At 34.4% G+C, this 13,907-nt stretch overlaps 1 protein-coding gene across 2 annotated transcripts in view; it reads left to right on the top strand.

Annotated features, from left to right (window-relative positions):
• LOC114327483 (uncharacterized) overlaps positions 1–13,907 on the top strand; it is a 251,830-nt gene that overhangs the window by 218,832 nt on the left and 19,091 nt on the right. For both annotated transcript variants that reach the window (XM_050646914.1, XM_028276119.2), the window contains exons 7-10: positions 4,640–4,786; positions 5,387–5,618; positions 10,207–10,443; positions 11,320–11,571. In XM_050646914.1, coding sequence (XP_050502871.1) covers positions 4,640–4,786; positions 5,387–5,618; positions 10,207–10,443; positions 11,320–11,571 — 868 coding nt within the window. The remainder of the gene's footprint in view (positions 1–4,639; positions 4,787–5,386; positions 5,619–10,206; positions 10,444–11,319; positions 11,572–13,907) is intronic.

Raw genomic sequence — 13,907 nt, 5'->3', positions numbered from 1 at the left:
AGAGCTGAAGCGGCCTTGTACATCCTATGAGTTTTTAACTTACAGATTATTGTTGCTGAAGACGAAACGAAGATTTATAAAAAAATAAAAAATTTCTACGACCAACTGAAGCCGAGATAATTTTTGGGTTTGAAAATAAGGGGGCAAATTTCGTTATAAACATTTAGAGCTGAAGCGGCCCTGTAGATCCTATGAGTTTCTAACTTACAGATTATTGTTGATGAAGACGAAACGAAAATTTATAAAAATTTTCTACAACCAACTGAAGCCGAGATAATTGTTTTTTTTTTTTCTTAAATCGTAGTGCCTTTATTTATAACAATTAAGAAATTATTTTACAGTCATTGACTATATATTTATAATGAATATTATCTTAAAATAAAAATTATTTTAAAATATAATTACATTTAATTATTAAAAATTATTTTTAAAATCGGTGCTTTTGCGAGCGGCCGAATTTTGCAAATCGCCCGGCTCGCTTCAAATCCGCGCGCTCAGGAAATTTTTACGTAACTTGTATTAAATTTTGACAGAAAACAATTTAATAATATTACCATTATAATATATACATTCTATTTACCACTGTATTTGTTTTTCTTGATAAACTTTTATATGTGAAATCTCATTTCTGAAGAAATAATATTACAAAAATGATACATATATATGAAATATATAACTATATTTTTAATGTTTTCATTGTTATATAAATATAATAATAATAATGTTACTTCTTATTATACAATATAAAACTTTTTCTTCTTGTAGTGACTATCCGTTTTGGATGTTGGCGACCATCATGGCAATTTTGCAAACCCCAGGTTTGATTTTGATGACGTCGGATTCTCTTGCCTCTGCTTGGATATACGCTGTTTGACTGCAATACAGATTACTGATAATTCTTATAATACAGGGGTCCGTCAGGGATATACCTATACTATCACCACTGATGTTTGACATACACGCTAAGTAAATCTTTCAAAAAACAGTGGCTGACGTTGAAGCCGGCGTAATTCGAATTAACGGTAAATGTATCAAGAACATATAAAATACTCAGACGACACGGTGACAGTTCTTAAACCCTCTAGGAATAAATGAACAAAATCACAAAAGTCAGTCAGAGATACGGACTTTCACTAAACACTAAGAAAACAAAATGTATGATGATCTCTAAGAAGAAACAGCAATTTGGACGAACCAGTGTGAACGGTCAATAAATAGAAAGAACAAAAACATACACCACCTTGGTACTAATATCAATGAAAATTGGGACTATTCCATAGAAAAATGAAAGGTAGGATAGAGAAAGCAACATCTGCATTTAAAAATATGGCTAAGTTATTCATTATGTTATGATTTATCAATACCCACAAAAATCAGGTTATTACGATGTTATAATATATTTCATATACTGTTGTATGGAGTTGAGTTGTGGACTCTCATAGACGCCTCCTACAAGAAAATTGAGGCTTTTGAAATGTGACTTTATCGTCGAATCCTGAAGATCTCTTATAGCGACCACGTTACTAATCAGGGTGTTTTGTTGAGAATTTAAAAAGAATAAGAGCTGTTAACCCTAATAAAAACAGCCAGAATCGAATACCTCGGTCACATCATGAGGAACAGCGAAATATATGAACTGCTCCAACTAATCTTGCAGGGAAAAGTAGAAGGAAACTGAGAACCAGGATGGCGAATGATTACCTTGCTAGAAGTACCGATTTACTGTGCAAGTACAGATTGCCATGATGGTCGCCAACATCCAAAACGGATAGTTACTACAAGAAGAAAAAGTTTTATATTGTATAATAAGAAGTAACAGTATTATTATTATATTTATATAACAATGAAAAAATTAATTAATTAATTAATTAACATAATCCGTTAATAAAACTACTGAGAACAAAGAACATCGACACACGGGATATAAGAATAATAAATAATCTGTATTATGAACAAGAAGCTGTCATAAGAATAAATAATTTAAACACCAATAAAATAAAAATCAAAAGAGGCGTTAGACAGGGCTGTGTCTTGTCGCCATCATTGTTTAATGCATACTCCGAAGAAATATTCAAAAAAGCATTAGAAGATGAAGTAGCAGGCATAAAAGAAATGGCCTACCCATATGTGAAATTAGATACGTCGATGACACAATACTAATAGCAGAAACTATTACAGATCTACAAAGAATTTTAAATAAGGTTGTTGCAACAAGTGAAGAATTTGGTCTGTCACTAAACATAAAGAAAACGAAATTCATGGTTATATCAAAGAAAAATATTAGAAACATCAATCTACACATAAATAATAAGACGATAGAACGAGTTCAGAATTATAACTATTTAGGGACGAGCATTAGTGAAACAAACGATTATACCAAAGAAATCCAAATTAGAATAGAAAAGGCTAGAAGTGCATTCACTAATGTGAAACAAATATTGTGTAGTAGAGACCTCAGCCTAGATCTTAGAAAGCGAGTACTAAAATGTTATGTATTTTCTGTTCTTTTGTATGGTGTGGAGACATGGACTCTCGATAAACAATGCCTCAATAGATTGGAAGCATTTGAGATGTGGACGTATAGAAGAATGCTGAGAATCTCCTGGACAGACAGAACAACCAATGAGGAAGTACTAAGGAGAATACAGAACAGCAGGGAGATACTGGATTCCATCAAAATAAGAAAACTTCAATACTTGGGTCATATAACACGTGGTGACAGATATGAACTCCTAAAATTAATTATGCAGGGAAAGATTCAAGGAAGGCGCAGCATAGGTAGGAGAAAAATGTCCTGGCTGAGAAATCTCAGAGAATGGTTTGGATGAAGCTCAACTGAACTCTTTCGGGCTGTAGTGTCGAAAGTGAGAATAGCAATGATGATTGCCAACCTTCGTCGCGGAGATGGCACGTAAAGAAGAAGAAAAAATTAAAAATATAGTTATATATTTCATATATATGTATTATTTTTGTAATATTATTTCTTCAGAATTGAGATTTCACATATAAAAGTTTATCAAGAAAAACAAATACAGTGGTAAATAGACTGTATATTATAATGGTAATATTATTAAATTGTTTTCTGTCAACATTTAATACAAGTTATTTTGCAAAATTCGGCCGCTCGCAAAAGCAAAAATAATTTTTAATAATTAAATGTAATTATATTTTATAATAATTTTTATTTTAAGATAATATAAGTCTTTCTTTAGTCAATGACTGTAAAATAATTTCTTAATTGTTATAAATAAAGGCACTACGATTTAAGAAAAAAAAAACAATTATCTCGGCTTCAGTTGGTTGTAGAATTTTTTTATAAATTTTCGTTTCGTCTTCATCAACAATAATCTGTAAGTTAGAAACTCATAGGACGTACAGGGCCGCTTCAGCTCTAAATGTTTATAACGAAATTTGCCCCCTTATTTTCAAACCCAAAAATTATCTCGGCTTCAGTTGGTCGTAGAAATTTTTTATTTTTTTAGGAATCTTCGTTTCGTCTTCAGCAACAATAATCTGTAAGTTAAAAACCCATAGGATGTCCAGGGCCGCTTCAGCTCTAAATGTTTATAACGAAATTTGCCCCCTTATTTTCAAACCCAAAAATTAGAGGTTCAAAATGTTTTAGGCATTTATTTACATCAGAATATGAAAATATAACTCTTTAGAAAGAGATTGGATGTTTTACCAACTGTCTATGATTTTTTTCAAAAAGTTATACCCTTCGACATTTGACCTCTTGGAATAAACAATTTATAATATCTAAGCAACAAATTCGTTTATCTGGCTTTACAATTTTTTTTATGTTTGTAATGAAAAGATCTTCATTTCAAAGCTTTAAAAAATAAAAAAAATTATTTGTACAATAAATAATGCAATTGGAAAAACGGTCATTTTGGACCTTTCGCAGGCTGTTTTGCAATAACTAATAAACGAAATTAAACTTATCATAGCTCAAATTGTAGGTTTTTTAATTTACTACAACTTTCTATTAAAATGTTTTTCTCTAAAATTAATATCCTAAGCTGCAAAATTAAAAATCTTTAAAAATTGCAAATTTAACAAATGAAAATCGCAACAAAAAAAAGCGCACAATATTTTTGGTTACATTTTAGTAGAAGTTATTCCTGGCATCGTCCTTTACAACACCTGATAGGTTTCAAAAATTCCTGAATTATATCTTGAAATCGACCTATTTTTCACCCACAGCCTGGGGTAATGAGATTTTTCAACAAAAGGGCATTTATGGAGTGCTAGTTTGTTAAACTGTTGCTGATGTTTCTTTGAAATTTGTTTTAAACTTCAGTCGGTATTTTATCCAAATCAATGTAATGACAAATAATGGAGAGAAAGATACTTAACGTTGTTTTAGGTAATTTTTCTACCCTCTAGATTTCGGTACTGATGTTTTGCTGATATTGTATGATAAATCAGTACAAACTCACGGCCATCATAACGTGTATGGTAGATGCTGATGATAACTTAAATCTCGACGTCTTCCTTTTGAACACATGTAAATTTATTTACAGTAACCTAAGTATGTAATAATGCTGTTCAAAGCTGTTATTAATCAGTTAACTTGTAACTATTTAAACTGTTATAAATAAATAGCTGTTGACCAATAATCTTTAATTGTTTTTAGGCGAACTCAATTATCCCTCCTCCTTATTCCCATATGGGTAGTTTAGATGAAATAACCACAGAAAATAATTTATCGCAAAATCCTCAGCCCGTAGAACAGAGATATATACCTCGTTCAGCATCAACTTCCAGTAGAGATTACCACCAGGTGAGATATTGAGTGAGAAGTATTATAATATATTATATAACGATTATATATAGCGACTGTCAAAATCAATAAGAAGCAGTGAAGAACAATGGAATGGGGTGAAATCCCTTTCATACTTTAAATCTTTAAGGTATCAGTCAGATATAGGAGAAAAGAATAAGATGTTATACTATTTGGAATATTGCGCAAAAATTTGGCTTTTTGTTTACAAAACAGCATCAGTCCATATCTGTGAAAGACAAAGCTGCTCTTAGAAGAAAACAATTTGATTGGTACCTACCCTCCAGTCAAACTGTTTCTTTCGAAGAGCAGCTTTGTCTTTGACACATATGGACTAATGCTGTTATGTGAACACAAAATGGAACGTTTCCGCAATATATGGAATAGGATAACATCCTAGCCTATTCTTTTCTCCTCAAATCTGACTGGCACTTTTAACGTTTACAAGTATGAAAGGGATTTCACCCCATTCTATTGTTCTTCACTGCTTCTCATATATGTAATACAAATACAATGACACAAATTGATATTATTATTACCTACACAGCTTATACATTAGTTTAGTTCTTTATGTACACGTTAATAATATTTTCTTCTTAGTTGCAGCAAAGTTCTTCTAGTCCAAATCCCAGCATTCACTCACAACTAAGTACTCCTTGCTTAGCACCCGTTACTCCTGCACGTCAGCTGTCAAAAACTCCCTCTCCGAAGCAACACCAACAGGTGGTCTCCATAAGAGACAATCCTTGTTATGTCGAAAACAGCACAACGAATAGTACCTTGGATACATCTAGTTCTACAGTGCCAAATGATTTAGAAAACGCCAGAACAGGTAATATTATATTTATTTTTGTAACAGCCGCTTCCTTTTTCTACGTATATCTCTACTATTTCTTTTCCAACTGTTTTACATGTGCGTCCTTCTTCTTAAAGTACCCTCTCCTCAATGAAGAGGCTTTTACAACTGCATACTCTTTTCTGTCTTAAGATGTTCTTATTACCTATTCAAAATTTACATGTATTAGCTAGATTTGCGAATTGAGGATCAAAACTACTGTTGGCCTTTGCTGATGATCTAGCTAGATGCAGTCGCTCATGCTACAGCAGACGTGAGAGAGGTGTTTTCACAACTCGAGGAGGAAACAGGTAGTCTGTGTCTTCGAATCAGTAAAGAGAAGACGAAATACATGCTAGTAACATAACTATTAATGACCAAACTTCGAAGTAGTAAAAGAGTTTAAATACCTGGGGGGGGGGGCGGTAATCACAGATGACAACTGACAACCACCTAGAAACAGAGATGTCAGCAAAGATAGCTGCGGGGAATACAGCATTATACTCCTTATAATCATTATTAAGATCGATGCTGCTAAAAAGACAATCTACTGCAAGCGCCACTTAACTTGGCGACAGCGAATACGCACAACGACACTGAGACTGATGATCATCCCATAAGACACTGTGCAATGCGTCTCGCCAAGTTAACTGGCGCTTGCAGTAAATTAAAATTGTACATGTCAATTATTCGCCCAGTTATGATATATAGAAGTGAAACATGTATAATATATACATATACAAATACACATACAAATACTACATATATAATATATACACCATTTTTATGCGTCAACGCCCCTCCGGTAGGGATCTATGGAGGAGTGTCACCGAGCCGCAAGCCCTTATCCCTTGCCGTACTGCTCCTCCAAAGGCTGATCAGACACCAGCTTATTTCAGACCAAATCGTAGATTCTTTTAGAATTTTAGAGTACGACGTCAGCCTTTTTATTTTTCTCTACATCATCATCATCATCATCATTATCTTTGCTTTATCCCTATGCGGGGTCGACTTGCCTAATTGCATTTCTCCAGACAATTCTATCTTGGGTCATATCAATGTTAATCCCCTTTACCAACATGTCCTGCCTTATCGTCTCCCCAGGTCTTCTTTGGTCTTCCTCTCCTACTTCTTCCAGGGATCTGCACTTCAGCTATTCTTCGCATTGGGTGATTAACGTCTCGACATTGAACATGACCAAACCATCTTAACCTATGCTCTCTCATTTTGGCATCAATTGGTGCCACAATTGCTAGACTTCCCCTAATATACTTATTTATAATTTTATCCTCCTTTGTCATTCCACTCATCCATCTAAGCATTCTCATTTCCGCCACATGCATTCGTTGTTCCTCTTTCTTTTTCACTGCCCAACATTCAGTTCTGTACATCATAGCCGGTCTTATGGCTGTTTTATAGAATTTTCCCTTCAGCTTCATTGGAATTTTTCTGTCACACAACACACCACTCGCTTCTTTCCACTTCATCCATCCAGCCCTAATTCTATTGCATGCATCTCTATCTATTTCTCCATTACTCAGTAATACCGATCCTAGATACTTAAAACTATTGCTTTTCACAATTATTTTACCATCCAAAGATACCATATTATTTTTGTAGTAACTCCATCTTTAAATGAACATTCCAAATACTCTGTTTTTGTCCTACTAAGTTTTAAACTTTTTTTCCTCCAGAGCTTGTCTCCACTGTTCTAGTTTTTGTTCTAAGTCTCTTTCACTATTTCCTATTAACACTACATCATCAGCATACATTAGGCACCATGGAATGCTACCCTGTAGTTTCGCTGTTATCTGGTCCAAAACTAATGAGAAATTTATCAGTCTCCTAAACTTTCACCTGAAATTTATCAGTCTCTCCCACACCTGTCCTAACAATAGTCGTTACTCCCTCATACATATCTCTCACAATCTTTACATATTCGCCAGGGACTCCTTTCTTATTGAGTGCCTACCACAGAATCTCTGAAGGAACTCTATCATATGCTTTCTCAAGATCAATGAATACCATATGAACGTTGGTCTCTTTATTCCTGTATTTTTCCATCAGTTGCCTTACAATGAAAATTGCATCTGTTGTTGATCTGCCCTGCATAAAGCCAAATTGATTATCGGATATTTCGGTTTCTTCACGTATCCGGCTATCAATTACTCTCTCCCATATTTTCATGGTGTGGCTAAGTAGTTTTATAGCCCTGTAGTTTGTACATTGTTTTATGTCTCCCTTGTTTTTGTAGACAGGTACTAATATACTGCTTCTCCATTCGTCTGGCATTTGTCCAACTTCCATAATTCTATTAAATAGACCTGCTAGCCAACTTATTCCTGTCTCTCCCAATGCTCTCCATACTTCCCCAGGAATATCATCTGGCCCGACTGCTTTTCCTTTCTTTATTTTTTGAAGCGCTTGAGCCACTTCCGCGTTTGTTATTCTGGTAACCATTGCTGTTACTGTCTCCTTAACTCCACAGGCTGTTTGTCAAATTCTTCATTTAACAAACTGTCAAAATACTTTTTCCATCTCTTTTTGACATCCTTTTCGTGAATTAGTATTTTATTATTTTCATCTCAGATACATCTAATCTGATTAAAATGCTCTTGCTTTCTTTGCTCTCTGTTTGGCTATTTTATATATCTTTGCTTCGCCTGCCCTGGTATCAAGTTGATCGTATATGTTTGAATACGCTTCTGCTTTAGATTTTGCTACTGCTACTTTCGCTTCCTTTTTGGTGACCATATAGTTTTGAATTATTTATTTTTCTCTACATCAGCGGAAAATAAATACGCTGCTGGTATTTGAAAAAGAAGGTTATCGGAATTATATTTGGCCCTCAAAAAGATGTAGTGACAGGAGAGTGGAGAAGGCGCCAATTGGTGACTCTGTAGAGTACTGAAAATATCGTCAGACATATAAAAGCTAACCGGATGAGATGGACAGTGCAATGGAAGCGCAAGATCGTAGAAGACGGAGGGCTATAGTGGATGCTGTGAAGACTCATTCGAAGTTGTAAAGCCAGTCAAGAAGAAGAATAAGAAACTAGATTATTGCCTATATTAATAAATATTTCGGTGGATAAACACAAACAAAAATGGGAATATTAGAAGAGATACATTCTTTTACTTGAGGTTAAACCAAATAATATTTATACTGACCGGCACAAAAAACGGGCACCCTAAAAAAATGGGTCATTTTTGATGTTTCATCTCTCCTAAATATGTTGTCCGATTTAAGTAATTTTTTTAACATGTTATAGCCTTATTCTTTAACAATATCGCTGTAATAATATTGTTCCTAACCAGATCAATTTTCATTATATACCGGGTGTACGAACCAAACTGTGTTTATTTCTCAAAGTTCGCAACACCCTGTGGAATATTCTAGCATTTATAAAATACTGAAATTAAAACCCAACTACAGCCTCAGGTTTTCTTAACATTCTGTTTTTTGATTCATTCGCTTATGTTGAATAATACAAAAGTTAGATACTTTAACAACTAGCCATGTTCTTCATCAGTACAGGGTGTTTGTAAATAAGTGCGACAAACTTTAAGAGATAATTCTGCATTAAAAAATAATGACAGTTTTCTTTATAATCGTATGTCCGCAAATGCATCGTTTCCTACATACGGGATGTTGAATTTTTTCTTACAAACTGACGATTTATTTATTGTTTTAAAACCAGTTGAGATATGCAAATGAAATTTGGTGAGTTTTAAGATGTAGTTATTGTACGTTTTTGACATACAATTAAATAAGTTTATATTCACCATTGGCTTGCATATACAGGTAATATGGTCAGACATATTACCCGTTTGCGCGCCAATGGTGAATATTAAATTTTTAATTGCATGTCAAAAAATGCGCAATAACTATCTCTTAAAACCTACCAAATGCTATTTGCATATCTCAACCGGTTTTAGGGCATTAAATAAATCGTCAGTTTGTAAGAAAAAATTCAACATCCCGTATCTCGGAAACGAAGCATTTGCGGTCATATTATGTTTATAAAGCAAACGGTCATTATTTTTTCACGCAGAATTACCCCTTAAAGTTTGTCGCACTGATTTAGAAACACCCTGTACTGATAAAGAACACGGCTAGTTGTTAAAGTACCTAACTTTTGTATTATCCAACATAAGCGAATGAATAAAAAAACAGAATATTAAGAAAACCTGAGGCTACAGTTGGGTTTTAATTTCAGTATTTTATAAATGCTGGAATATTCCACAGGATGTTGCGAACTTTGGGAAAAAACACAGTTTGATTCGTACACCCGGTGTACAATGAAAATTTACCTGTTTAGCAACAATATTATTACAGCGATATTGTTAAGGCTATAACATATTAAAAACATTACTTAAATCGGATTTTTTGGGGTGCCCGTGTTTCGTGCCGGTCAGTGTATTATAGTCATTTTTCGTTATTTTATTTAAATTTAACCAAAGCTAAACATGCATTTTTTCGTTGTAGTATACTCTTAAAGTCTGACATGTATTGTTGGGTTGTACTATAAGTCGTATAATTTGTGCAAGATATGTATTAATACTATATTCATTTGTTTTATTAGGTAGAATAGAATCAAAAAGTCAAAATGTCTGTGATGTTCCGGCCACGTTTCCCTCAAAAGCGCGACAGTTTCAAAAGCACAAAATTTCTAAAGATGACTCCGGAAGCCAAGAGGATGATCACAACTTTTCGGATCTTTTAAATCTGTCAGTATGTTTACCCAGCAGCGTTCCGCATTTCGAAAATCCTATTCAGACTGCTCCAGAAGATCTGCAATACAGTGTCACTAATAGCATAGGTAAGTAAGCATAATTCCTTATACAGGATATATCATTAATAATTGTAAATAATTTAGCTGTAGATTCCTGGGCTCAAAATATTAGGGTTTCCCTAAATCACATAAATAAAATAGTCTCCATTTATTGTTATAGAATCTAGGTATATCTTTAAAATACAAAATATTATTCTAATCACAATATGTGAGATAATTATCTGCAGAGCAAAAATAAGTTCGGCTAATGGATTAAGTCCACAGTAATGGAAATTCGATAAAACACACACAAAAATACCAGATCATCATCATAGCCAGTTATTCCATCCATTGTCGGATGCAAGCCTCCCTTGCTCTTAGGTGTGTCTATTCATTTCTGATCGTTGTTTTTTGCAACCATTCGTGGTCAGCCATTCGCTTGATGTCATCAGTTCATCTGGTTTGAGGTCTGTTTCACTTCTGCTCTTACTTGCTCTTGGTCACTATTCAACAATTCGGTCCATCCAACGGTTGTCTTCTATTCTTCCTATGTGTCCTGGCCAGTTTCATATTAACGTGGCAATATTTTTGATTACATCTGTTACATCTGTTACCTTTGATCGTCTTCATATTTTTACATTGGAGATACGATCGCTGAGCTCAATGTTGAGCATTCTCCATTCCACAGCTCTCTGAGTCACTTGAAGTTTGTGGACTATGTTGTTTTACGCCTTTAAAGTATGTGTTCTTAAAGCCTAAAGTTCGAAACATATCTTCTAGAGCTAAAGTAAATAGTTTGGGCGAGATAGAATCTCCGTGTCTAACCCCTCTCTGTAGTTTTATCTTCTCTGTTTTTTTAGTTATTTTAATCTATTTTTCTTTTCGGTTTACCAGATACTTTACGTATTAACGTTCTGTTTTCAGGTTCTGACATTAGTAGTCTAGCGAATATGGGGTCGCCAGGATCACCACCAAGAGCGACCAGTCCTACAGTTGAAATGCGTGAGCTATTGGATAAGATTCAACAGTTGCCTCAGCAGAAAAGTCCAGTACCTCCGCAACATCAAACCGAACAACAAAAATATGCTAGAAACTATTTTCACAAAATTAAATCGAAAACGCTTTATATGCCACTTTGTGACGAAACGCCTACAAAATCAAAAAGTATTACAAATGGTAAGAAATTCAGAAACATATTATGAATTTATTTATTTTCATTTAGATTTTGTCAATTTTTCACTTGCACATTTCTTTTACCATATCTCGTTCACAAGATTCTCACAATGTATCTTGCTTATTTTCCAAATTCGCGTTGGGTTATACATAATCAAAGGTTATACCTTATACCTATGTAGACTTAGGTCTAGGACGGACACATGATATACAGTAACAGTGTACTGAAAACCCAGACATACCTACAGCAGGCTATTCACATCATCATCCTGCACAATTATATTCAGTCATCAAAGCCCTGATTACAAGATCCAAAAGATTGACAGACGAATAACATAAAAATGAGGAAATACATTAATGTGAAAACAGCGTTGGGAAAAAGGGCTTCTTAACATGAGAAGAAAAATCTTCAAAAAATCTCAGCAACAAATAATTGATGACCCAACACAAGAGACCAACATTTTATAAAATATCTCTTTTTTTGCATATTAACATTTTTGCTTATTTACATTCATGTCGTAAAGTTAATAATAAACTAGATAATTCAATAAATGTGCTTTGTCACTATTTTCTCCCTTAACTCGGCAAATATCGACCGCACAAAATAACTTGCAAAAAATAAATTGAACAGAATTGCATTTGCAACAATTTCAGTTCTTACCATTTTTGTCGAAAAGCTGAAAATGGCGGATATATTGAGCGGAAACGGTTCTCCTTTAACGTCAATATGGTGGCTAACGAGGTGGTGTAATTCAGTCGCGATTTTAAATTTGCACTACTATTAACCCCCTTAAAGGTTAGAATAATAACATTTGGGATAGGTCGCCATGCAAGGTCAAATGACATCCCGACTGGAAGAATATACAAAGAATAGGAAAAAGATACATCAATCCGAACTGAAAACATATATGGAAAAAAACTTGCTACTTCATGAAACAGACAGGACCTAATAAATGTGCGATGCCGATTGTTCGCCAAGAGTAAAGTAAAAGGCCCTTGTACATGAGCATAAAGAAAAATGTGTGGTTAATTTATTAATTATTCGCACAATACTGAAATAATACCAATAGAACTGACAATAATTACATGAGACAAAACTTACGCCATAAGTTCATCATGATAAACATAAGTAGGTACGGATGTTGTCTAAAATAATCTCAAGGAGCAGCTCACCAAGGTGATGCAAGAAATTGTTTGTAAAATTTGGTCTGAGGAGCAAATGCCTGAAGAATGGCGCTTAGGCTTAATATGCCCGTTACACAAAAAGGGAAACCAACTGGAATGCAATAATTACCGTGGAATAACTCTCCTAAATACAGCATACAAGATATTGTCAAACATTTTGCACGAGAGATTGAAGCCTTATACCGAAACGTTTCTAGAAGAATATCAGGCAGGATTCAGGCATGGACGTTCAACCATTAACCAGATCTTTACACTACGACAGATCCTGGAAAAAGCGCAAGAGTTTAACATAGATATGTACCATATTTTTGTCGATTTTAAAGCTGCATATGACAGTGTCTTAAGACCAAGTCTCTACAACGCTATGAATGAGTTAGTAATTCCAAAAAAAACTCATATGTATGATAAAAGTGATAATGGCGAAGATGATATCAGCAGTAAAAATTCAAAACGACTCGTCAACCCCATTTGAAATACATAGGGGGTTAAGGCAGGGAGATGCGCTGGCGTGTCAACTTTTTAATATAGCATTAGAAAAAGTCGCACGAGACGCTAATTTAGATAGCAGGGGAACAATATTCAATAGATCTGTCCAAATTCTAGCATATGCAGACGACGTGGACATTATAACAAGAACTAGAGCGAGAACTGCGGAAATCCTAACCGAGCTAGTAGCAGCAGCAGAACGAATGGGGTTGCATATAAATCGAAATAAAACCAAATTCATGGCGACTAACGCAAACACAAGAGCTGGAAATGTTGACGCAGATCTAATCATCAATTACCAAAACTTGGAAGCGGTCAAAGAGTTCATATTTGTAGGGATATCGGTTAACCCAAATAATAACATATCGGGGGAAATAAAAAGACGAATAATTATTGCAAACAGGTGTTATCATAGTCTATCAAAGTACTTAACTAACAAACGTCTGTCTCAAAAAACTCGTATAAGGCTGTATCGAACATTGATAGTTCCCGTTCTCACATATGGATCAGAGGCATGGACGCTAACTAAAACAGATGAATCCGCTCTATCGATTTTTGAAAGAAAGGTACTACGCAAGATATTCGGAGAGGTCTGTGAGAACGGAATATGGAGGCGTAGATATAACTTTGAACTGCAGAATATCTACAAGCATACGTTTGGTGGAAAA

This window comes from Diabrotica virgifera, chromosome 3 (assembly GCF_917563875.1).
Source record: "Diabrotica virgifera virgifera chromosome 3, PGI_DIABVI_V3a".
Lineage (NCBI taxonomy): Eukaryota > Metazoa > Arthropoda > Insecta > Coleoptera > Chrysomelidae > Diabrotica > Diabrotica virgifera.
The sequence above is the reverse complement of the archived record's forward strand: the minus strand, read 5'-3'. Positions and strand labels throughout refer to the sequence as shown.